General features: G+C 40.2%; 1 protein-coding gene across 1 annotated transcript; it reads left to right on the forward strand.

The window, feature by feature from the left end:
* Positions 1-613: 613 nt before the first annotated feature.
* Positions 614-25,838, forward strand: si:dkey-14o18.2 (neuronal pentraxin-1). Its single transcript, XM_067612030.1, has 6 exons — positions 614-824; positions 12,394-13,622; positions 18,231-18,987; positions 20,374-20,624; positions 23,179-23,358; positions 23,539-25,838. The coding sequence occupies exons 2-6, from the start codon at positions 12,888-12,890 to the stop codon at positions 23,746-23,748; spliced, it is 2,133 nt and encodes a 710-aa protein (XP_067468131.1). The 5' UTR covers positions 614-824; positions 12,394-12,887; the 3' UTR covers positions 23,749-25,838.

Consider the following 25,838-nt stretch of genomic DNA (forward strand, 5'->3'; position numbering starts at 1 on the left):
CAAGTTTGCATTTTGACTCTCGCTATCTTGGATTTTTGGAGCCAGAAGTGACCATATTTGGATGAGAGGGTGGAGTTAATCCTAATGCTAGCTGCTAGTTTGGTTAGCACAGCACATTCACAGTCTATGGTTGACTGTGATAATGCTAATAATCATTTTTGCTAGTGAAAAACAGGCTTAAAACTATTAAAACAAAATGTACTTACCAGAAAAACTGAACATCAGACTCCTTAGAGGTTCTTTTTGTGTAACCAAACACTGATCAAGACTTTTTTAGGTGACAAAAACATTACAATTAACTTTCATGAACTGAAAACACACTGTAACAGCAGGAGCTACGGCTACACCTATAACCTGTGAATCAGGGGTTGGTTACCTAACCAACGTCATCACCGTGGTAACGGCTTATCAGTCACAACATAGCCATGCCCTAAAGCATACCCTGCTTTATCATCTATTTTACTCTAAGTTACAAAATGAACATCATGCTGTGTTGAAGCAGACTTGAAACTAGCGATTGTGAGTGAGAAGTAGGGTCATTTTCTCATAGACTTCTATACAATCAGACTTCTTTTTGGAGTCAATGGAGTCGCCCTTTGCCGACCATTAGAGAGAATGCAGGTTTAAGGCACTTCCGCATTGGCTTCACTTTCCAGACCTGGAGCTACCCACTTGGTGTCTGAGAGGGAGAGAGGGAGAGAGAGAGAGAGAGAGAGAGAGGGAGCGAGAGAGAGTTAAAATTATCCGCCTAAAGCCAATCCTCCTCAAGCTGATCAGTGCGCTGAATGGACTAACCAGCTTGTGGACCTCAAACTTCCAGGCAGGTAAGAAAACTTTTGTTTCCTTCTCACAAATTTTTTTTTTTTTCATTTTCTAAAACGCAAACCATTGGGAAATTAAACTTTCTACCAGGAGCTGATTAAAACCCTCCTGTGGGAGTTACTTAATTGAGTGTTGAGTAACCCGAAGGCAGAGCTGACAGGCAGGTTGGCAGGTAGTTTGCTTACAATGATGCAAATGATGTGAATCAACCAGTTTTTCTATTTGTTTAAAATTGTGAAGATATGGTGCGATTAATTTAGTTATGTAATTGATTTTCTCAAGGGGCTAGAGTTGACAATAGACCATAAGCTGCAAGCTTATGGGCTATATGTACACACTGCACATATAGCACAGCACTGCAGCGGTAACGGTGGTGCAGTATTTCTGCTGAATATATAAATCTCAACCTAAACCTTTGGCTCTAAGGAGAATGTAGATTTAACCAAAAGGCATAAAAAAAGATTTTCTGTTACAACTAAAAGGCCTTCCATTTAAATAGCTGTATGCCATGTCAATTAATACATTAGTTATTGATTTATTTTATTTGTAAGGGACCGTGTGCAGTATTAAACAAATGTTACTATTTGATGTGCTGTACCAGAGTTAGCTTAAAGCAAATTTTCATCCGCAGTCCCTTGGCAGGTCACAATTCAAGACACTTAATACAAAGTTACACACAATAGCACATCACACACACACAGATGTCAAGTGTTCGTTTGACAAATTAAAAGCAATGTTATTTGTATAAATGAGAAAACTAATAAAATGTAGAGTCAGTGGTGACAGAGTTGAGTGGCTTTTAACAGACTTTTTTAATTTGGCTTTAAAACAGCTGATAGAACTTCAGCTCTTTATGTGGTCTGGTAGGTCTGGTAGGTACTTAGCAACAAGTTTAATAAAGGACACATCCCGCACTGAGCTGAACCACACGGAGCGTTACTGAGTGTTATTATGAAGTTGTACTGATGAGATGAACTGATGGATGTCCTTGTTGATTTTAGTTGGTTTGGACTCTTAAAATAACTGACACATGTGTTCATTATCATTTACCTGTTTGATGTTTTGACACAAAATAAAATAATTGCATTAAAATTATTTGAAATTTGAGTAGATTTGAGTTGGGGCAGTGCCAGTAAAATCCACTGTGTGTTTGAAGTATGACTTGATTTTTTTAGTGTTTATTTTGTTATATTTGAAGAACCCAGATGAGCAGAGTTCACTTTTAAGTATTTTTGGTTATGGCTGATACTTGTAAGTAAAAAAAATTGCAAGTGCAGTTTGTTGTGGTGTGAGATTTTACATATATATATATATATATACTTTTTTTTCTTCTACTTTAATCCTTAGTTTTATTCTTGCACCCGCCCCCCTCACATGTATCCCCATCTCTGCATGTGCCACACCTTCAGCCATTTCTATTATTCAGTGCAGTTTTGATGAGCTTTAGATCACGTGCAGCTAAAGCCCTGTTCACACAGGACTTGTATTACCTGGGGACCTCTAGTAATTTGTAGTAATTGCGGAGGTCATCTGTGATCTTTATCCCATGCAAATCTGCAATTTCCGTAAATTGTAAAGTAAAGATTCCACTGCATGAAACACAGACATGTTTCCTGCAGCAGTCAACCCCCAGGTGTACTGTAGTTGTAACTTCACTGATGATCCATATATTGTTGTAGTTTCATGCCACTAACAAAGTTGGTGTGTTTCTGTTTTCCAAAGAAAAGCCTTATTGAGTACATAAATTGTTCTTCCAGTGGAAAGTTCAAAACCAGATTGGGGTTTTATATCAGCGGTGTTTACATTGATCAGACATACAGGGGAATCTTTTGTCGTCTGCCACCTTTACATCCTTTCAACTTCCTTCCTCGTGTCTCCCGCTGAGCCTTTGGCAGTGCAGCACCGACGGGCTCGAGGCCACGTGCAGCACTGAGACCTTGGTTTGACTCCTCTTCATTAGCCACAACGAGGCCAGAAACGGCTTACAGAGGCCAAACAAAATGTGAGGAGATCCATCACCCTTCCCATCAGAAGTCCACCTCTTGACAAGCGTGTCGCCTGCTCTCGCTAAATCACTGACAGCCGAGAATATAAGTTGATGATATTATATTTTGAAAACTGAACAATCCCCTTTGCAGACTGGATCCTGGAGATCTTATATACCTTATATATACATATCATTCATTCAAAAGTTGTACCTCAAATTATTAACTTAATCAGTGATTCTGGGCCTATATATATATATATATAGAGAGAGAGAGAGAGAGAGAGAGAGAGAGAGAGAGAGAGAGAGAGAGGAAGCCTTGTTAAATTGTTTTAATTTGTCACATTAAATTAATAATGATGAATCATGCTGTGTGGGACTTATTTGATGTGGTTCTCCTGAGCAGCTTTTACAATGTGACTTTTATTTTTTCGGGCACTTTTTTTTCATCACATTTTCCTGCAAATGAGTGTGCTTCAGACTAAATTAAATCTAAATTAAATAGCACAAAATAGGAATCTGCTGAACATGTGAGGCACCTATTAAACCAAAGGTGCACAGTGCTTGGCAGAATAAAAAGTTATACTTTAAAAAAACTATCATCATCAACAGAAAACCTTTCCCTACAGAGCGGCTGATACTTTTCACCTACATGTAACTTTTCTTTTGTCATAACTTCTCATAAAACCCAACAGTTAACTGCCTGTGTCACACTGTAGCTCAGACCGCTGGTGAGAAACCTGAGCTCCCTGCAGCGCGCCGCCTCGGCCGAGGTCTTGCATTAAGCCACTGTACTGTCACATTAGTCAGTTTGTGTTTTCACTCTCTCCACTTGAGCCTGAGAGCTTTCCACGGCATCGCAAGTATTCACCCCCCGGTCTGGCGAAGGGTGACCCTCACAGAGAGAGACGTCTCTGGTGAAGCTGTCCCAGTGTAAACTCAGGCGGTGTGGTGACCTCGGGGAGAAGGCAGGGTGCTGACCTCACACTCACCCAAACAGTTGCGAGGGACTCGCAAGCACAAGAGGTCATTTAGGGGCAGCATTTACTTCAGAGCAGCCACTATGACAATACATTTTTCCATATTGTCATGAGCAACATTAATCCTATCAGCCTTTGTCACTGCTGTACTTAAAAAAAAAAGGGTTCTCTTAAATATGGACTTTTGAAGTTCAACATTTACAGACTTTAAAAGCACTCAGCTCTCAAAAGTCTCCTCTGGGTTTTGTGTTTGTCTTGTCTAGCAGCCAGTTGCATTTGCATACTGTGTAAAAAAGGCAGTTGCAGGACTTAGAAGATACAGTATGTGAACACATCAAATGCTACTTTGATTAAGTCTCACTTAGGAATAAATGAAAGCGTTAATCTCTCATTTCAAATTACTACATTGCTAACAGTTTTTCTATTGGTGATGTGTTAGCCGAATCTGCATCGTGGACATGGACTTATTGGCACATGAAGTTACTTGATATTTTGTTTTTCACATTATCTTCATATTAAATGTTTTATTCAAACAAACTAACTTGCTTGAGGTTATGGTTACAATTAGGGTAGGGTTAGTCAGGCTTTAAAGAGTGGAAATTGATGAAATTGGATGTCCAGTATGGATTTTGTCTGATGTAACTTTGCTCAAGAAGATAGCTGAGAAATTTGAATATTTACTATCACAGTTTGTTAATATGTTGTTCCCGTCTGTGATGTAGTTGTCACCAGGTTTTTTTTTTTTTGCTTGTGGAGACACATTGTGTTCAGTGAAATGGATGCAGTTTAAAGTGTATCGAAGTGGTTCACTTCTGTTAAAATTCAAAGTATAACTGACCAAACAACTGACAGCAAAATGTACCAAAATAAAAAAGTCACTCAGCACATGCGACACTTAGCAGCTCCACAGTAAAAGACTGTTGACCCGGGCGGCTCGAAACTGTAATTACATGTAAATCTGTAAATGTGAGGCCATCAGTAATTCCTGTGAGGTCAAAATATGTCCTTTTTCACTTGATTTTAATTGAACTTTTTGCAGTTTGGCGGTGACAGGAATTTATGTGAACAAGCATTTTTGGACACAGGTTGTTTCTGTTAATAACTGTTGCTCTGATTCTTTGTCGTGTTTCATGTTTACCGTTATAAAATCTACCTTTTAAGCAGATATTCAGTATGTTTGCATGGTCAAGAAGTCAGTTTAACTCTAAATGACAAAGATAGAGTGATGTCTAACCAATTTTCAAATCATTTGTAATATACTTGAGAAGCCAAAATAGTTAAATATCCATGTATTCATGTATTTTCCCCATTATGTGTCTCTTAAATTCACACTGTACAAACCTTATATGATTTATATGGTTATATGATTCATTATTTCACATTATATCAGCATTTCTATCTAGAACTAAGCAGTATGTTTGAATGTGAGGATAATGATCAATAGTATGATGATGTCAGGAATTGGTAGATGAGATCAAGTTAAAAAAAAAAAAAAGCTGTCTGGTTAAATATGATTCAACCAAATGAATAAAAGCTCTGTCACGTTGGTAAATGATGGAAATTTCTTTCAGCTTTTGTTATATATCAATGTAAAACAGGAATTTTGACACCATGAAATATATCACACAAAACTGGTCCATTAGGATCTTTTCTAAATGCCACCATATTTCATCACCCTCCTGAATTTGATTGACTGCAGCGGGCCTTGAAGTAATTATGGGATGACAGGAGGAGTAGTGGAGACATTTTCAAAAGAAATTTTTCACTCCGGCACAGGCCCAGACGATGATAAGACACACTATTTCCAATGCAGTATGCAATAAAATGTCTGTAGGAGATTTGGGAGCCTTCTGTAACAGAAAAGTCTCAACAAATAGTCCTTCAGGTGATCTAAAGGGTATTGATACTGGATACTTATGCAGGATATGTGCACTGCTGCAAATTTTCCCTTAACATGAGCTGCTAAACACTGCTAATAAAATATTTACAATAAAGCCTCAACTTAATCTTAAACAATGAAAAAGCAAAATAAAAAAGTAAATATAGTATTTTATTTATGAAGAGTAATTCTCTGGGTGAAGTCTGGTGAAGTCTGCACCAAGCTGATTTTCTAGAAGTCCACAGAAACTCTGCTTGAGGCTCCTTGTGTACTTGATGAGGAGGAGTTGTGGATTTGGAGACAGACCTCCAAGAAGCCGCCGGTTACGTCTGCAAATCTGCAAATGTGGTGAAGTCTGGACATTTGGATTCAACCTAAAAGTCCTCACAACTAAAACTCTGCATGACCCTAAAGTCCTTGCAATTAAACATCCTCATAACTAAAAATTCTCAAAGTCATCACAACTAAACAACGTTATTTAGTCACTTAACCACCTAAAAAACCTTGTTTTTGCTGACCTCCGGTGGTTTAACTTCTCACAGTGATGCACAGGTGTCCTCTAGGACCCTGTGACATCACTGCTGGGTTTGGTTACAGCAAGTTCAGAGAAACGCTGCTCTTCAACCTACTGTTAAGTTGTTTTTTTTAAAGTGTAAATGCTGTGTAGCTGTATCTAAGTGTAGACATCACTGAGAAGAAAATGGCTGAGACTCTGTTAGACTTAACAAAGGCTTCAGCAGTGAAATTGGCTTGTTTATAATACAGAGAGCCAGATGGCGGCTTTCATCAGGATGTGCAGACAGATATAAAGACCGCTGAGAGGACATTAAAGTGAGAGACACTCTGAGGCCGTTCCTTTTGCATGAACAGAAAGTTTTCAAAATAAAAAATATGCACACACTGGGGGAGATGAAGCAGTCTGTCAGGAATGATTTTATGCAAATAGATACATACAGTACCACAGAGTTGTTTTACTGTGTTTAATCACTATTTTTTTATTTAACTTAGAGAAAGCAATTACTGCCATCCATACAGTTTTAGATGTAATCTCTTTATATAAACCTGAGAATCTTCAGCTGTATGCACTCTATTGAATATATATTTACAGAGCGATCAGAGCAATAATGCAACAATGATTATGTCTTTTAGATCTTCTCTTTTTACTCACAAAAGATGATTTTTGAACCATTTACTGTTGCAATGACAAAGAAAACACCATATTGATCCAAAACGGATCCAAAATTCAAATCAAAAATTTTAACTTGTTGAAATTTCTTACTTTGTTCAACACAACAAATTAATTTGGCAACACAATTTTAACATCAGAAAGCAGCATTTCTTGCAGCAGTACTTTTTGAGACAGAGAGTATCGACAGTTTTCTTCTTTTGACTTTTTTCCCATAAACCAGTGTTTTCAATACAGTTGTCCATTTTTTTCTGATTAATCAACTGAGAGAGATTAATGTACTTAAAAGTGTGGCAACGCTCTCACCATCTGTCACTTAACTTTATTTAAATAAACCGAGATTTTGTAGTTCTGACACACGATCACCTACATCACCATCAGGTCTCCGTGTGCAGCTTTTGCTTTCCTGTGTTGTGGCCGGTCACGTTCAGACAGACATGACTCACCTGCAGATCAACTTTACCGTCCAGCCAAAGCACCTGACGGGGGGGGGGGGGGAGGGAGGGAGGCTTGACTTATACGATGTGTTGCGTGAGGCAGGTGAGGTGAGCTCAGGACCCACAGAGGAAGAGGAGGAGGAGCATCTTTAAGCTGCAGCGAGGGCGAGGCCTCACGGTGGGACGTGCATCCACTCAACCTGGATAACTGACCCGAGCGAGGGGCTGAAATTGGCTTGAGAAGCTGCGCACATGCACACATCGCACATTCACATGGTAACACTGGCATACAAACACAAACTCACAACAAAGGAAATAACATATGCAACATTTTTAGAGCCTTCGATGTGCATATCAGTGTAAGAACACAGTCAAATCATTAGTGTTAATTTAATTTTAAGAGAAAAAATAAATCAAATCCAGTCAACACTGAAATAAAAATAATTGTAGTGTTAAATGAGACCATAATATTTAAACTAAATGCCATCTAGTGAAAAATAAATACAAATATTGGCTGCTGAATGCCTCATAATGACCCCCGGCTGCATGTCACGCACATGTTCTGTCTCTGCAGTGACACGTGTGATAACAATGGCTTGACTTTGTGGGTGGGGGGGCAAGATCTTCTGGCAGAACCAGGACCCTGCAGCCAATCCCTCATTAAATAGAATTAAATCCAACCAATCCTATTAGTCTGTCACCCTTGAGAGGAGGAGGAGGAGGAGGAGGAGGAGAGGTGGGGAGTTGTGTTCCTGCGGTCTGCTACGGCTCCGCTGAGGGAGACATGAGCAGATAAGATGTACAGATCAGCCTTGAAGAGCCGCTGTGAGGCACTTTAGACTTTTGACTAATAAAAATGAACAAAAAAATAGATCCTAAAACAGCGTTTTTTAAAAAGTCTAAAAGAAAAATGAGAGTGAATAAATAAAGATAACATTTGGGAAATTTGACAAACTGGGGAAGTTTGAAAAACTCTTAATATGTTGTAAAATGTAGACAACAATTCATAAACATTGTATAAGAAAACAAAATGTATTTTTACCTACAGGACAGCAGACAGATTTTAGACAAAAAAAATTTAGTTCCTATATATGGGTTTTGTGTGACATCTGCTACATGCTATATAGAAAATATGCAACATACTCTTTATTTTTACAGCAGTCACCGACATAATATTATTATGTCAAATGATATTTCATAACCTAATTGGAAAAATCATACAAAGATGTTCAAGATGCATGGTAGGTTTTGTTCATCAATGTATATTTTGGCTGACGTCATTTGAATTTATGTAAATTATTTATTAGTGGGAAAAGTAAAAATTCCTTTTCAAAATCATTGTAGTCCTGCAAATATCAGCATACACCACTAATATTTAGTGTTTCTTTGGTTTATTATCTCTGCCAGACATAAGCCTGGAGGAGATCATGCATTTGGTTGTGTGTGTGTGTGTCTGTCTGTGTGTGTGTGTGTGTGTGTGTGTGTGTGTGTGTGTGTGTGTGTGTCTTGCATACTGGACCCATCAGCCTAATATTTTTGTGCACATTTATGACTGTATGCTCAAGGACCTCTCGTAGTCGTGGTGATTCACAATTTTTAAAAAAATGTATTTTATACCACCATTGACTGTTGACTCCTCTCAACCGGCAAGTGATCAACAACTGCTTCAGTCTGGATTATTGTTTCCGCCGGGGACAACCAATCATGCCTTGTTGCCACGTTCGATCACTCAGTACCAAATTTCAGTACCTTGAGAGCAGGTTGTGTTGTGAATTCAAATAAATATTGATAAGATTCCTTATGAGCCTATCATAAAGCTTAGACTTTTGTCTTTTCAGCAGTCCTCGCCATTTTATGATATGCATTATAACATAGCAAAAGCCATTTCTGGCAATCATTTAGGCTAAAAACAAGGCTCACCTAGCCAGTTGCAGGCCACATATTTGGCCTTTGTTGTGGCTCAAATACTGGCATCCATAGAAAAGTTTGGTCTCATCTTGAGCTGGAGAATCTGCAGATTAATTCCATACCTGATATGTTAGGATCCCCTAAAGTCAGACACAATACAAGATGAATGAATCCTCATTTTTGTTATCTTTGTCGCCATCTTGACTGTACACACCTGGCAGAGATCTGCACTTGTCTAGTTGTGTTTGTTTTTGCATGGGGTGGGATACTGGTATATAAAATAGTTTTTTGTCAAACTATGGCAGATTTGTTAAAGCACAGCCCATTTTTGCTAAATTACATCCCGATCAAGTAAAGAAGTAGCAAAGGAAAAGTTAGTTAAACAGCCTGTAAATCAACCAGATCCAGTAGTTTGGCAATTGGGCAACAATCAATATACATCAAAATAACATAAACTGATAACCTACCCAGAACTACAGTGATTTATATAGTATTTTCTTAAATATACATACTAAATAATATGTGAATTTCAATCATAAATAAATTTGGATCTTAATAATAACAGTGTATAAAACAGGATTGTACTGCTGACTGTGTGCTACATATCTCTATCCATACGTCTATTGTTCTCATTACTTTTATCAGTATAAAAGTATCATCGCCCATCATGATGCTGCACATGAAGCTCAAGTGTGATGCCACGTGCCCGGGGGAAGTATCATGTCTCCTAAATCTCTGCTAATGTTGTCTTTAAGTATCAGACAGTGGGGTTCACTGTCAGGTTAAAGCCCTCATCTATTGGCGGCACGCACACCTGTGAACGCCTCATTAAAAGGCACTCAAGGTGCTGACTTTGAAAAAAAAAAAACATGGTTATTGTCACACAGATCGTGAAGAAATCAGTACAAAACATTTAACCTTACTTATTCTGTTATTCTTGGGTCTTAAAAATGTAATACTCTGGATGTTTTAGTGTCCTGTTACATTTTTGGCATCAAATGAAAAAAGTTAATAGTCTGAATATCAGCCAAAATGTCAGTTTGAACTGACAGTGGAACTATTTTATATGTGCAGTGATATGTATATTCCTCCATCCACAGCATTGATTGAGTACAAAAGTACAAAAGGAACATAATGGTGATTTTATTGCATTTAAACAACAGAATAACTCAGTTCCTAATGTGTTGTGAAGACGTTTATGTTTGGTGTCTTTGAAGATAAATGTGCACAGAAGGCAGCAAATCCTCACACATAAACTAAAAACCGTCCTCCTCTATGAAGAACATCTGGTCAAGTTAAGGCAACTACAACTAGTTGGCTCGGTTTAGGGAAAGATCACAAACATGTTTTTCTTGCTGTAATAATTCCTCCTGTTCATACTGACCATTAGATCCCTTCATAATGCACTTACAGTATAAGTGATGGGGGACAAAATCCACAGTCCTCCTTCTGTGCAAAAATGTATTTAAAAGTTTATTTAAAGATAATACGAGGCTTCAGCGTCCAAATTAGTCAAATCAAGTCAATATCTTTTAAAGTTACTGTCTTTTTAATGTTCAAATTCCCTTTTTGTGTTACAATCCTTCCACTGCAGCTTAACAAGAAAACACAAGACTGTAACTGTGGAATATATAGACTTTATTTGACCTACTCAGATGGCTGAAGCCTCATACGAGCTTTAGATAGAAGGGATCTTATAATGGTTAGTATGAACAGCAGGAATGATTACAGTGAGCAAAACCTGTTTCAATGTTCATATGGGCTCTTGACTGTTGTATTAAGACAGACTCAGACATTGTAAACCTGAACTCCTCCATGCTTTAACACAGAGTTTAAACATTTTGAACATACAAGCATTGCTGTGCCTGAGACTTTGGAGGTTTGTACTTAATAAGTCGTGTAGGTGTTTGAACTGGTGATAGGCTATGGAGATAAGGAGCTTAGAGAGGAGCAGCGTCCTGTGTGCCTGGAAAACTTTTTCTTCTTGGCTTCTTGCTCTCTCTGGCTGACCCAACGAGCACGTAGAGGACTCACCTGATGCTGTGACACAGATGGAAAGTTTTTGGACTTTTCATGAGCATGTTGCCTCACAGCTGCTTCGTTCCTTATAGGGTTTTATTATTTTCTCCAACAGAAAACAGTTAAATAGATCAGGGCTGCTTACTTTAGTGCACTGACACAATACTTAAAGTTCTTGAATTATTAGAATTATTATTAAAAAAAAAAAAGCTTCTGTTTATGTGCTTATTGTATCAGTTTAGGCAGGAAACCATCACAGATTAGGCTGAATAGTGAGATTATGTTGGAAAACTTTAGTTTTTTACTGTATAGAGATTTCAGATTAGTGCTTCCAAGTGAGCATTTGACAGTTCTGGATATGCAAATGGAAAAAGTTAAACCTAAAAGAGCTCAAGATTTTCACAATATACTATTATCATTTTTAAAATAGTTAAACAACACAGCTATGAATGACTGGGGATGTTTTCCTTTGGGTAAAGAGTCATCATTACTGCACTAATGTTAAAATGTTTACCGGTATCTCTCCCCTCTTACTCTGACATTGTCTCCCCTTCACTATCTCGCCTTTAAATAGCCAATAAACATGCTGGTCTGACACTGATTCATAAGCGACTGGGCTGGCCTGCCTACGTTTCAAATGAAAACCAGCTTTCATTACGTGAATTGATGGGCTGTTGTTTGAAGAGGCAGATTAAATGGCTGTAATCTGATTACACTGAAGTCTTGAAGACCCCCCGCCAGCCTTTCCTCCCCCCCCCCCGGCGCTGTCTACTTGCCTGCTGGCGTCACTGACCTCATAGTCTGCTGGCAGTGCAGACAGGAAACGCTGACCGACCGGAGGAGCGATTTGATAATTGGAGATGAATTGTTGATGATGATGCGGATCAAGTCTTACTTAAGCACTTGCTCTCTGGTATCTATCTATCTATTTAATAGTATAGATCACTGAGCAGCCACATTTTCACAACAATATATTTAAAGTGTCCTCCAGTTTTTGTTTTGTTGTTCTAATTGGTTGTAAGATCAATGCTTCATGTGGAAAATAACTTCAGTCTGCTTCATCAGAGTCAATCAAAGCTCTGGTAAATGTAATTTCCTTCTGTTATGTCTCAGTTCTTGACCTGTTTTCACTCACGTTTTTTATTGCCTTATATCTTTTTCTCCTCTCTGTCCTACAGGTTACAGCACTCTGAGATCTCATGGCTGGTTAGAAGCCGAAGTTAAAGGGATTATTCTTGGCTGTCGAACACAGGAGGTCCTGGGAGCCAAAAGGGATCACCTGGCTGGCAGCAACCCAATACCTCTTTCCCGAGACAGCGGAAGAACCTATCAGGATACATCAGCTGAGCTCTCCCGGCTTGTCAAACTGCCATGGAGCCAAAAAGCCTTGTGTGATACCCACAGGGTCGTTTTGAAGGCAAACAACTAAAGAGTTTGGCAGCGCCCTTTGTGTGCTTTTGGAATATTGCCTTGGAGTTTGTACTACTCGTCCTCTAAAAGGAATTCATGCTGTCTGAGGGGAGATTTTATTGGCACTTTTATTGTTGACATGATTTGCCCCGACATTTTCCAATTCGACACAGATTTACTCCATTCATGGTGGTCATCACAACAAAGCTAAGGCCTGGGAGGATTGTTATTTATCAAGGAATAACTTGGACACCAATCAAATATGGCCAGAGACATCAGTCCTCTGAGCCTCATGCCTTTGTCTGCAAGGCACCAGCAATTGGGCGGCACCTCTCTGGGGTTTTTCTTCTCCTTTTTCCCCCTACGTCCTCTAATTTTCTACTACTTCCTGTCATGTGCAGCAGCAGCGGGCAGTTTGCCAGGCATAGAATATGACTATGGCATTAGCCCCAAATTTGTTTGCACACCAATCCCCCCAGATGCTGACCCCAGCTGCTATTCCCCACCCAGCGTGCCCCATGGACCGAGCACTAACGGCCACAGTAACGGCCACAATGGCAGCAGCCGGAGAGCCATGATGTCTGACGAGGCTAAAGCCACCATCTTGCACATGCGTGAGAGCCTCGTGAGGCAGAAGGAGACCATCCTGGACCAGCGGGAGACCATCAGGGAGCTGACCGCCAAGCTCACCTTGTGCGAGGGCTTTGGTGGTCACCATGGTCATCATGAGAACCACCACAGCAGTCACCATGAAAACCATCATGACAGCCACCACGCCGATCACCAGGAGCATCATAGCAGCCACCACCCGTCTTCATCGTCGTCGCACCATGGGCCTTCGGCATATCACAGCAGCGATCACCATTACTCCCACGGCAGCCACAGGTCGGACCCCCACCACAGGAAGGGCTCGTCTCACAGCAAACACAGTTCCTTCTCTCCAGAACAGACCGGAAAGACCCTGCAGACCCTGAAGGAGAGGCTGGAGAACTTACAGGTGAGACAGGAAGAATGCATACAGTCACTTTTCTATGATCATTAGTGGGGATCAGAGGCTGCACACAATTCCCCCCTGAAATGTATCCTACAAAACAGGGAGTGAACATAAGGAGATTTATACAAAGAGTCAAGAGCTAAATAGTGTCAGTAAAAAAACAGTAGCTACATGTTTGTGAGCTTTCTTTACTTCACACTAAATAATTAAAAGTTGTGGCTAGTTTAAAGGCTTTTCACAAACATTTTCTTGTTCAATATTGCTATTAAATGCAATTTCACTAACCAAGACCACTCCTTCTAGAATATAGATTTAATGGTTTATTGGGAGGGTGGCGGAAGAGCAGGGTGAGAAGGAGGAAGGATAGCTAGAGGGATGATTGGGGAGGGAAGGATGGATGGGGGAAGGGAGAGGGTCGGGGGTGTGAGGATGAGGGGGTGAGGGTCGAGGGGATGAGGGTGGAGGGATGGGGAGAAAGAAGAGCAGGCGGGAAAGAGGGGAAGGAGGGAGCGGATAGGAGAGTGATAGATGTAAGGAGAGGCGTCGACGTCAGGGAGGTAAGTGGGAACAAGGGGGTCGAGACTCAGGGTGGGGTTGTCTTGATGGTCTGGCATCTGTACGAAGCCCCCTGTTCCTGTGTTCAAGCAGAGAAGAGAGAAAAGTTAGCGGAGGGGTCGGGAGGGACTTGCAAGCTGAGACAAAGGGGAGAGGAGCGGATGTGGTGTGTTTAAATACCCTGTGGTGCGGAAATGGGATGCGTACAAGGCTTGGTCTTTGGTTCCCGAACTTTGTTTATAAGTCTATAAACTTCATATAGTGTAATAATTGTCATTCAATTATAATTACTGACGGGAGGAGGTTTGATCATAAGTATAGAAGCCAAATTAAATACTTAATTGTAACAACATAGTGGAGAAGAAATGCAAAAGAAGTACAATATTGTATTTTCATTAGTTAAGTCCACCCTAACAGCTGCTTGTATTAAATTAAATTAAAACCTCAGTGTTGACTTTCTCACTCATATCAGCTACCACAGCCAGACAAGAGGGTCAGTTTTAAGTGCTGGGTGAACTGAATAAAATAATAGCTCTCCACCAGCTTACAAGCCATTTTATCTGACAGCCTCAGGGACGTACAGGATGTAACCCCATGGTCTAATATTAATTTTACTCATTTTAAGGGCTGAATTAAATCTAACTGACTAAATAATATTAAAACACCTACTAAGGGTACATTAACTGAGGTCAAGTCTGCTAGAGATTGTGTTAGATCGCACCATTCCAGGCTAATATACTGGCTAATTTTTAAAACAACTAAATTGGCTGTAGAAAGAGAAGCACAAAATTTCACAGCATGAAGGAAAAGTGCATATTTTTGAAAACGATCTGATTAAATGAACGTTTATTGTTAACTTATGATTTATGCTGAATTCACAAAAGAAGAAACAGGAATCAGGTCATCTTTTCTATTAACATTTATATCATTTCCATGAGGTTTTTTTTCTCTTTCTTAACTTTAATTCCTTTACAGTATAGAAATCCTGCGGGGAAAGCAAGTCACAGCACTGTCTCATTTAATAATAAAAATGAAACATTTTCTCTTAGCGATAAAGCTCTGATGGAAAATGTACCACACAAATATTTTAAAATGCTTAGCAATGTGTCTGCAGAGAAAGGCTGAACAGTCTGCAGGGAGGCAGAAGCCTAACAAATGTTTGACTTAATTTAGGTCATATCATTAAGGCTCAGCCGCCAAATCAGCTGCCAGTGGTGTTCGCTGCCAAAATACAATGAAAAGGACGTGTTTCATGAACACGCAGTCAGTAAACTATAGGATACTGTGTGTTTTCACTGCATTAAAAGGTCATTTTTATGATTAATACTATACATTTTCTCTATTAAATGTTTAGATTTTTAAAAGGTGATGTTATTTCTTATAGAATTTTGGCTGTTGTAGAATAAAACACGCCAAATTTGATGTAAGTTTCAAAAGTTAGAGGTCACACGCACCATCCAAGGAGCCAAAATCACGGCTCTGTGACTGTTGTCTCAGAGTCATGGACACTAATGTCCTCTCTGAGTCGTTCCGGCTCTCAATCTCTCTCCTATCAGTGGCCAAGCCCTAAGCCCAAACAGGAAGCCGCTCTAAATTGATTAGCCCTCACCCCTGACCTTAAACAACCCCTGAGTCTAACCATCACATGGAGCGAGGTGAGTAAAGATTACTCGAGGAAAGGGACACGAGGGAAGAGGTGGAAGGTCTCAGAAAACTCTGAGAGAGATCTCCACGTCACGATGTTGTTATATGTGTGTATTCATTTAGTGTTTTATCAATCTAGTTAATCCAGTAGAGATTAAAGAACTTCCCCCCAAGGAAACCAGGCCAAGACAGCAGCATACGGTATTTAACTACAGATTGAAAAACAGTGACACAAATTATTCAGCCTTTGTCAGTTTAGTTTTTCTTTACCATATTTGTTGAAATAAATCCTTCCTGTCGGGTGTGCATGTATCATGTACGTGTTCCTGTTTGGTATATATAGTATCTGAGCTGATACTTTACCAAAAGCAAGTTTCTGACACTTGGTTTTGTCTTGAAAATGTCATAAATTAAAGCAAAGATGTTTCAGCTTCTTCAGGATTTGAATGAAGTTGCAGTCTGAGCGACACTTAACTTTTTTTGATCATTCAAGCAGATCAAAACTTCAGTCATTGTTACCAGCTGTTGTAGCCCAATAAGCATTGTTATGGCGATTTGCAGGTCAAAAGATGTCTGGCTGTTGGTTAAAACTTTGTCTTGGCTACCAGGACCTCCTGTGTTTGACAGCCAAGAATAATCCCTTTAACTTCGGCTTCTAACCAGCCAATTGGGTTACATAACAATGTTTCAACAGCTTATGAATGACTATACAATGAATATATGTAATCTAGACATCTAAAAAACTTTCACTTTTTAACTTAGTTTGAAACAAAGCACCGCAAAGAGAACTTTTGTAGCTGTTGTTGTTTCTCTCCCAGTCTTTTCTAATTTGTTTACATTGCATAACACGTTGAAATATGTGAAGCATTTTGACTGGAAGTATAACATAAGGAAGTCAACTTATACTGACATCATCTGAACTTACTACGGCTGCTAGACGGCGTCTGTCGCTCAAACGTAACTATAGGCCGTTTTTGGTGACTGAATTTATGACCTATAGTGTTGTTTTTCTTTGGAGGAGAGGTTCAGCCATACATGTGATTCTGCAGACTCACTTGTGCTACAACATTTTCATGACGCTGGTGTCACACTGCAAGACTAAAAACCCTGCTGCCCGCCGGCCCGTGAAAGCCTCATTATCAGTGCAGGTGGGCTCAGGCTACGCTCAGGGAAAGTGTTGCCAGAAATCCCCTTCGATCTCACTCGAAGGTGTGAGACAAAACACAAGCGGAGCCAGGATTTACCCTCCGTCACTCCCTCCTTTAACAGGATGTCTACGCCACCAGCCCTCTGGCCACGCGCCGAAGAGCGCAAGCCAGCCTCACCTTCAATTAGCTTCATCCTCCCTGACGAGGCTATTAATCGCGTGCGCTGGCAGAGAACAAAGCCGGATTTTCTGTTGAGGAAGATGAGGATGAGCAAGGGAGAGGAAAGAGGAGGATGTGAAGGGAGGGGCAGAAGCTATTCCCTTCCAACTTTAAATGTCATACAGCAATTCTTCCTCGTTCACTGCTGAATTTACTGTAACAAACTTCTGACTCTTCAGTGATTTCTGAAGTTAGTCACTTTCTTCCAGCTCAGAGCTTGTTTAATTTGACAGGTCTTGAAGTTTGACTGTTGATTTATGACTGTGGGAAAAAGTACTTTGACAAAACAATCCCATCTCATGGGAGCATCTAGCTTGTTCGGTTGTCATGGAAATATCTCTGTTGACAGCCACGCTCAGTGTTGTTGTATGTGCTGTTATTATTTCACTTATAGCACTTTAACTATGGTAGCTTAAAAGTGAAGCATTAAAGGTCAACTTTCAATCCTAAATTATAAAAAAAACACAATCAAATGAATAACCAAGTGATTTTTTTATCCTTTTAAATTACATCATTTAATTTGTTTTTGTTATATTTAATTGTTTACTAAATCCCACCAGTTCAGTTCATATCTTTATTGTCACACAAGAGGAAATATTTTTTGCAGCAAGACAGCATGAAAACACAAAATCATGAAGCATAAACACAATAAAACACTATCAGACTATTGAAGACATAAAAAGTGCTGATACTATGCACACAATTTAGAATAAAATAAAGGTGTCTATAAGTCAAGAAAAATAAAGTGCTAAGCTGTGTGAGAAAACAAGAGGCAGTTTATAATGTATCAGTATTAAAAGCACTTATTGAACATGGAATAAATGAAAACTGTTGAAACCTGTATCTCTGACCAGAGGAGAGGATGACAAATTCCTTTAAGAGAGGATGGAGCAGAGTTTGGTTCTTCCACTTTATTCAAGCGGTGAGAAATCCTGACATTTGTGTGTGTGTGTGTGTGTGTGTGTGTGTGTGTGTGTGTGTGTGTGTGTGTATGTGTGTGTGTGTGTGTGTGTCTGTGTGTGTGTGTGTGTGTGTGTGTCTGCAGGCGAGGAACTCCTCCAGCTCTTATTCCAGCTCTCTGAGAGAACTCCTCCAGCGGAAGATCAACGCTCTGGAGGAGCAGCTGCACAGCTACTACAGGGATCACCATGACTACGGTCACCATAACGACCACCATGGAGATCACCATGACGACCACCACGATGGCCATCACGGCAGCAGCCACTACGACGACCACCATGACGACCACCATGGCGACCACCATGGTGACCACCATGACGACCACCATGATGACCACCACAACAACCACCATGATGACCACTATGGTATTGGTCACCACGACGACCACCACGAAAACCATCATGGCAACCACCCCAGTAGCCACCACTACAACCATCACAGCAGTCACCATAATCGGCATCACGACCACCATTTTGACCACCACTATGACCCGCACCACAGCCGGCACCACAGCAGTCACCATGGCAGCCATCACAGCAACCACCATGGTGACCATCATGGCGAGCATCACGACAACCACCACGGCCACAACGATGGTCACCACAGCAGCGGTGGTCACCATGATGATCACGGTGACCATCACCCCCACCACAGCAACCACAACAACCACCACGATGACCACCATGATAATCACCACGGCAACAGCCACCATGACAACCATCACGGCAGCGATCATCACCCACTGCGGCTGCCTTTCAGCAGTAAAGAGACGAGTCTGCGGGGCTCGGGACACAAGCTGGAAACAGTGCTTAGCCAACTGCACCACGGCAACAATGACCACGGTACACACACACACACACACACACACACACACACACACACACACACACACACACACACACACACACACACACACCATGTTTGTGCCTCTCATGTAATCACTGTTTTTACATTTGAGACTTGTGCAGTGATGAATGCATTCAAGTCACAGAAAAAGGTCACAGTTTACTGATACAATCCAGAAATCAAACACCTGGCACGTCAGTCACTAATATCTGGAGACACTTTGAAGTCTCTTCTATCCTGCCAGTGTAACAAATTATCCGTCTAGTCGACCTAATGTAGTCTAGTTGTACCTCTATATTTAATATATAATATGTAATAGTTAACCTATATTGTAGTTCCTGTAACTTGAAAATGGAATTATTTCCTTGCTCTTATTTCGTAGCTACAACACAACCAAACAAAACATTTTCTTACAAACCAAGAGGGTTTCCGGTTACTTCTGTTATTTGGTTGAAGGAATACAGTTATATCTGTATAAAAAAAAAAAAAAAAGACTTAACTGCGCACCAGAAAGAATAGGTTTATAAGACTTGGATTCATTTTGGCTTATTTCTGTGACTTGAATGTAATTAAAAATGGAAAACCCTCAAATGAAAAAACAAACACACACATTCAAAACGACTGGAGGTGAAGAATAACAACAATATTACAATCATAAGGAATATTTTATAAAGACTGTGTGATTGTGCTTGTTTAAAAACTGATAGTTGGACTTAAGCCATTGCAATTCTGCATTAATTAATGATCACAAATTACATTTATGCAGTTAAAACTCCATTGCATTATGTTTAAACTTCAACTATATAATTTGATTACTTAAAGATTACATTTAGATCAAACTACTTTGATTAAGATAAACACTGCACAATGAAAGTGCTGCACTGTGTAGCTAATTTAAGCCAGAAGGAATTAGTTGCCAGCTTGTGTTTTAAATCATCAAACTCCATGATTTATTGCATTGTTATCGGATAAAATGCATCATTTAATAAAAATGATAAGAGCTAAATTACGGCCAGTAAATGTAACACTAGTACCAAGATTACAAGAGATCAGTGGCGTGATAGCTCACCATCTGATAGCAGAAAGAACAGAACAGAAAAAATGTCTGGCTGTCTGTTAAAACTGGACCAAATTTTGTTGACCCTTTATTAAAGGGGAACTATTATGTTTTTCCTTATTTTCAGTCATATATATGATGTTACAATGTCGGATGTTCATATTAAACGTGGCAGGAAATGTTGGGTTTTCATCAACAGTAACTTAACACGAGTCTGATACGGACCACCACAGTAATGCCAGCTTGTTTACTTCCACCTATAGCTCAGATTCATCTATACAAATGAATGGTTTGAATCTAAACTCTGCATTCTTCATCTCACCAGGAACCCACAAGGAGCTAAAGAGTCCCAGCGCTTTCCTGCTCGACTTCCCCATGAGGACCAACTACATGTATGCCAGGATGAAGCGGTCGGTGGTCAACGAGATCTTCGCCCTGACCATCTGCCTGCGGCTGAAGGCAGGGGCGGGTCCCGGCATTGGTACTCCCTTCTCCTACGCTGTACCTGGGCAAGCTAATGAGCTGGTGCTCATTGAATGGGGCAACAACCCCATGGAGCTGCTCATCAATGACAAGGTAATGTAATATATATTTGTAGCATCTGTTTCCTTATGTACACCTTGGGATAAAATTGGGACAAATTTCAGAAAAAAAATATTCTGATGATAAAGTAAAATAAACTGATTAATCAAAAAAAAAAAAAAAGCAATGCAATGTAGTCATGTACGGAAACTTGGGAGCTAAAAATGGAGCTAGGGGTCACAAAATGATGAAAAATACAGATTAGGAACTCTTTGTTGAAGCTTTTACAAATGAAATAATTAAAGTAAAAGACAGCTCCTCTTGTGGTGAGCCCATAGACTGTATATAAAGATGGACATAGGGAGGTGTGATGTCACCCACTGGTTTGCATTGGAGCCAGTCTGAAGTCCAGAGTTGCAGCTTATGGTTGACGCCATCTTTTCTGTTTGGAGTCAGGACCTTCCAAATAAGGAGTGTGGGGTGTTGTCTTTCACGCTCTGGGAACACGTCCCGCTACCTCAGACCAAAGCTAACACTAGCTTACTGGGAACACCTAACAGTGCACACTTGCGCTAATGTTAGCTATGGTAGCTAACTTTAAAATATTTCCACATTGGCTTCACCGTCAAGCCGTGGTAGTTGCCATTTGGGTCATTCCTATTGATTCTGGTACAGGAAACACTGGTATATATTGTATATTTACAGATTAAAGACTTTATGGTCTCTATGAAGTTCTTATAGAGGGATTTTCCAGTCAAAAAGCTGCTTCTCTCAGCTTTAGGAGACCAGTGTCCTTAGGTACCAACTGCCAGTGTTACTAATCTAGCAGGTGATGAAGTCTGATGGTTACAGCTCAGACTGACGGGACAGCATCACCTCAACAGTGGAGGTTAGAGCTACAAGGAGAGGACAGCAACCTCAGGCTCAGGAGTTCAGTACACATGACCGTGACATGCTCTCAGTCACCGTTGAACTTGACATGCACAGCGACCCTGTCTACTAGAAGTTACATTTAGACACCACATTTTCTCATTATGTCGATATAAAACATAATTTGGCTGGCATTGCAAATTAAACAGAGGCACCACTGAGGTTTAAGGGCAAAACACACCAGAATATGAGGGAGAAGTTAAGGAAACGTTAAAATATGCAGTGAGAAGCTTTCGATTCATTTTGTTGCTTCACCCAGAAAAGATTGAGAAGCTCTAACTTACAGCACTTTGTAGATTTAACTTTGTCTTTATAAAAATTGTTTATATGTCACTTTGAATGACAATTTATGATTTAACGAGGCACTTGTACATAATTAATTTGTACACAGACTGTCAACCGTCAGATTATTCAATTAGTCTATTAACCTCCTAATCATTCATTCTCTGAAAGGCTGATACCTATTTCCCCGAAACAGAAGACAGATATTTGTCTTTTTCCCTCTCTTGCCCCAGTCCTGCAGTGCAGTGAGCTCAACAAATCAACAAAGCTTAATTCAACAAAGTTAATCTGATTATCTTAACTGATTGACCTAATTGTTTGTAGGAGTGACATTACCAGGAGGGATAAACTGTCATGTTTGTTTTCTGTGAGTCACACAATTGGCAGTCATCAAACTAATCAATGACACAATTAAGCGATCTGCAGAATACAGTTTAATCAATGTCTTTAATTCATTTTCTGGAGTTTATGAGGAGGAGCAGAGTGGAGATTCTCTCCTCTGCTAATCCAATTTTTCCCCACAGCAGTGAATATGCGCATGTAAAGCTTCGGTACAGTGATGTTGGATAAAGAGTTTTTTCTTTCCTGACAATACAAGGAAAAGGAAAAGAGGTTTCTGTACAGTGACTATGTGCAATTAAAGGTGGGAAATGCAAGGTCAGAGTGGAGGAGTCTGTACTTTTGTTGTCACAAAATGATGACATGTCCTAAATCATAAGGTCAGGCCTCAATTATCCCCATATTCTACCACAAACTAAGTCTCTTGATTGATGCATATACAGCTTCTCTTTTGATAATATGAATAAGATAAGTAGAAGATACACAGCATTTGATGCATTTGCTCATAAATTGTTGAATCTTGTGCAAAAGCTTAAAAACAATACAACGATTTTATTCAGATAAAAAAAATTAGAGGCAAAGTTTAAACGGGTGAGTTATAAAAAAATTCACCCCCCGTACAGTTGTCATGAAAGGGGAAATTAGCTACAGAGACCTAAACCGTCTTTTGTACCAGGCTGTAAACGTGTTTATTTCTGCTGTAAAGTTGGGCATTTTAACATGGGGGTCTTTGGGGAATGACTCGCTTTTGGAGCCTCAAGTGGCCATTCAAGGCACTTCCACATTGGCTTCATTTTACAGCTCCAGAGGTTGCCACTTGGTTAGAACCTCTCTAAAGGGTCACAAGGTAAAATCTGAGAGGTTGTGACATGATTAATGAGACGAAAAAGAAGAAAAATTATTTTCCGCAACACAAATCTACATGCATTTTTTCTAAAATTCTCAAATCTCTGCTTTTCTTTCATCTTGTGCAATACATGATAGATTTACTTCTTCCCCCCAATAACCAACATCTCTCAAAATTCTTCTTTCTGTCTCTCTCCACCTGTGTGTTTAGGCGGTGACGTTGCCAATCACCATGACAGACGGGAAGTGGCATCATGTTTGCGTGACGTGGTCGACACGCGACGGTGTCTGGGAGGCCTACCAGGACGGGGTGAAGAAAGGCTCGGGTCAAAACCTCTCAGCCTGGCACCCAATCAAACCAGGAGGGACCTTTATTCTGGGGCAGGAGCAGGTAAGACACACCGTATACAGACAGATGTTGTAGATGTGTACAGTTAATGTGCAAAATATTGAACTTATACCTAACTTTATATACCAACACTGTCAGACAGACATTCCTTTGACAGACATTTGTATAGCTCAGGTGACATCAGAACAGTCTTGACACAAACTCTTCATCCACTCTCCACAGGACACGATGGGAGGCCGCTTTGACGTCACTCAGTCCTTCATGGGAGAGTTATCAGATCTCCAATTCTGGTCCAGAGTCCTGACACCCAATGAGATCTACAGCCAGGCAACCTGCGGAGGCCACCTCGTTGGTGACGTGATGTCCTGGTCGCAGGAATCACTGGAGCTCCACGGCAGGCTCACCGAGTTCCCCTTTGACCCCTGCCACTAAGTATGGACACTGGTACCCCCGCATCCAGCGCTGTGGCATCATCCCATGTAACTGATGATATGACTGTGTCAAAAAAATGGATGGAGAGTGGAAAAATGTGATTCCGTCATGAATGAAAGATGGGGGGGGAATAATTCATTTCATCGTTTGCTCTGGTTTTTCATCATATTGGTCTGCAGAACTTTAATAACACAAATACAGCCATGAGCAACAGTAAGAGCAAGGAGTCATTTAGCTTTTTATATATATATATATTTTGCCATTCCTGTCCGATCTCTCTGCCTTCTCCACCTACAGCCTAACTTCCTCGCTCCAATGCTCTCAGCAAGTCGACTTTGAAGACTCCAAAGAGCGCAAGGGCTTTGGATTTACCGGCTGTGTGGTCATGATTGCGGCCGCTCTGAGGGATCCAACAAACATAATAGGATTTCCTTCCATCAGAACAAGTCCAAAGGTTGCTTGCTGACATCAGCTCACCTGCACTAACTTTGTTTTGCTCGTTATGTGAGCAACATAAACATTGCAGGAGGTGAAAGAGTGACTATAAGGCACAGGAACGCTTTTAAATCAAGCCACACGGAGACCCTGAGCCATGATTGTCCCTGCATGTTGCTTTCAAGTGTTTATTTTCATGTGGAAATGAAAAAAATAATGTTGTTGCAGGACTTTTTCACAGTGCGGGTCCACTTTGGCAGACAGTCAGCACAACATAATGAAGTCAATTTTGCACATTGAGATTTTAGCTGTTTTATAATAGTATTTCATATTGAAAACTCTACAACAGACTCTTTTTGTGGAAAGAAAACAAAATTTGCTTTTGTGGCATCCAGAAAAAAATATGTAATACTTGTGTTATGTCTTCTTCATAACTGTTGCATTTTATCAATGCAGGACTGAGTATGATGTTTTAAATTTTCTGTGTCTCTCTGTGTAAGCGGATCTGTGTCTCTATTCAAAAGTCAAACAGGCGTTACATAATAGCGCCACGGCTCAGCGTTAGACATGACAGACTGCAGCCACGAGCCACCTGACTGCATCGGCGCAGGTTAACTGTCCGTCAACGTGTCACCGCGGTAATGCTGATGTCTTCTCAGCAGCCGGTGGCTTACAGTAGGATTTAACTGCGGTCAACTGATCTGATCCTGCCTATTTCTGTGCTCGCACCAGTCCGACCAGCTTTAACCACATGACAGAGACAGACACACCGACACACACACACACACACACATACGCACACTCATACCTGCTCAAAGGAGATGAAGAGGTGAAAGGTTCTTCGTTGTTAACTGTCTGTAGGTGCACTTTCAAGTTTTTATAACAAAAAAAAAGGGTTTTGTACATGTAAATGATATCAGATAGTCTGTTTTTAATTATTTAAAGGATTTATTATGGTATTTCTTATGTTGTAAATAAGTAATTAAGTACATAGCACTTTCTCAACCCACTCTATGTGGGTTATATGTTTATTATAACCCTATCCCCTTTGAGTTAAACTCAGAGTCCCTTGTACTGTGTTGAACTCTTTATCGGTAGTGAAATGGGGTTGCCATGGTGATAGAATCTCTCAGCATCAGGACCACATCATCCCGACAGTGTCGCGCTACAGCTGTAAATATCCACGAATGTTCCTTCGACTGTAATGCCAAGACGAGCAGCACTTTGAAACCATGCTCCTGTTTTCTTCTCATGATAGTGGGCCAAATGCGCGTGAAATGTTTTTTTTTTTTCTTTCTTTGTATCCTATTTTGTTTCCCCTGTTTTTGTTACATAGACTTCGGTTCATACATCCCCTTCCTCCTAATGAACTGTGTAGTCTGTAAACTGAATGTTTATAAAAAGAAAATAAGAAATACAAGACTTGCTTATTCTCGCCTTTGGTGTACATTTTAATGTTTGATAGGTTATCTTTTTTTTGTTTTGTTTCGATTGTTCTTGTGTCTTTGGCTGTAAATATACAAAGTATTACTGTGTGTTCAGTCAACTGTCCCTCCCTCATGTGTAAGCCAAAACTATAAACTGAATTGTAAAACTTGGAAGAGGAAAAAAGAAATGCACTATAAACGCTGTCAAATATTTGTAAATAAGTCAGG

This window comes from Thunnus thynnus, chromosome 15 (assembly GCF_963924715.1).
Source record: "Thunnus thynnus chromosome 15, fThuThy2.1, whole genome shotgun sequence".
NCBI classification, from domain to species: domain Eukaryota; kingdom Metazoa; phylum Chordata; class Actinopteri; order Scombriformes; family Scombridae; genus Thunnus; species Thunnus thynnus.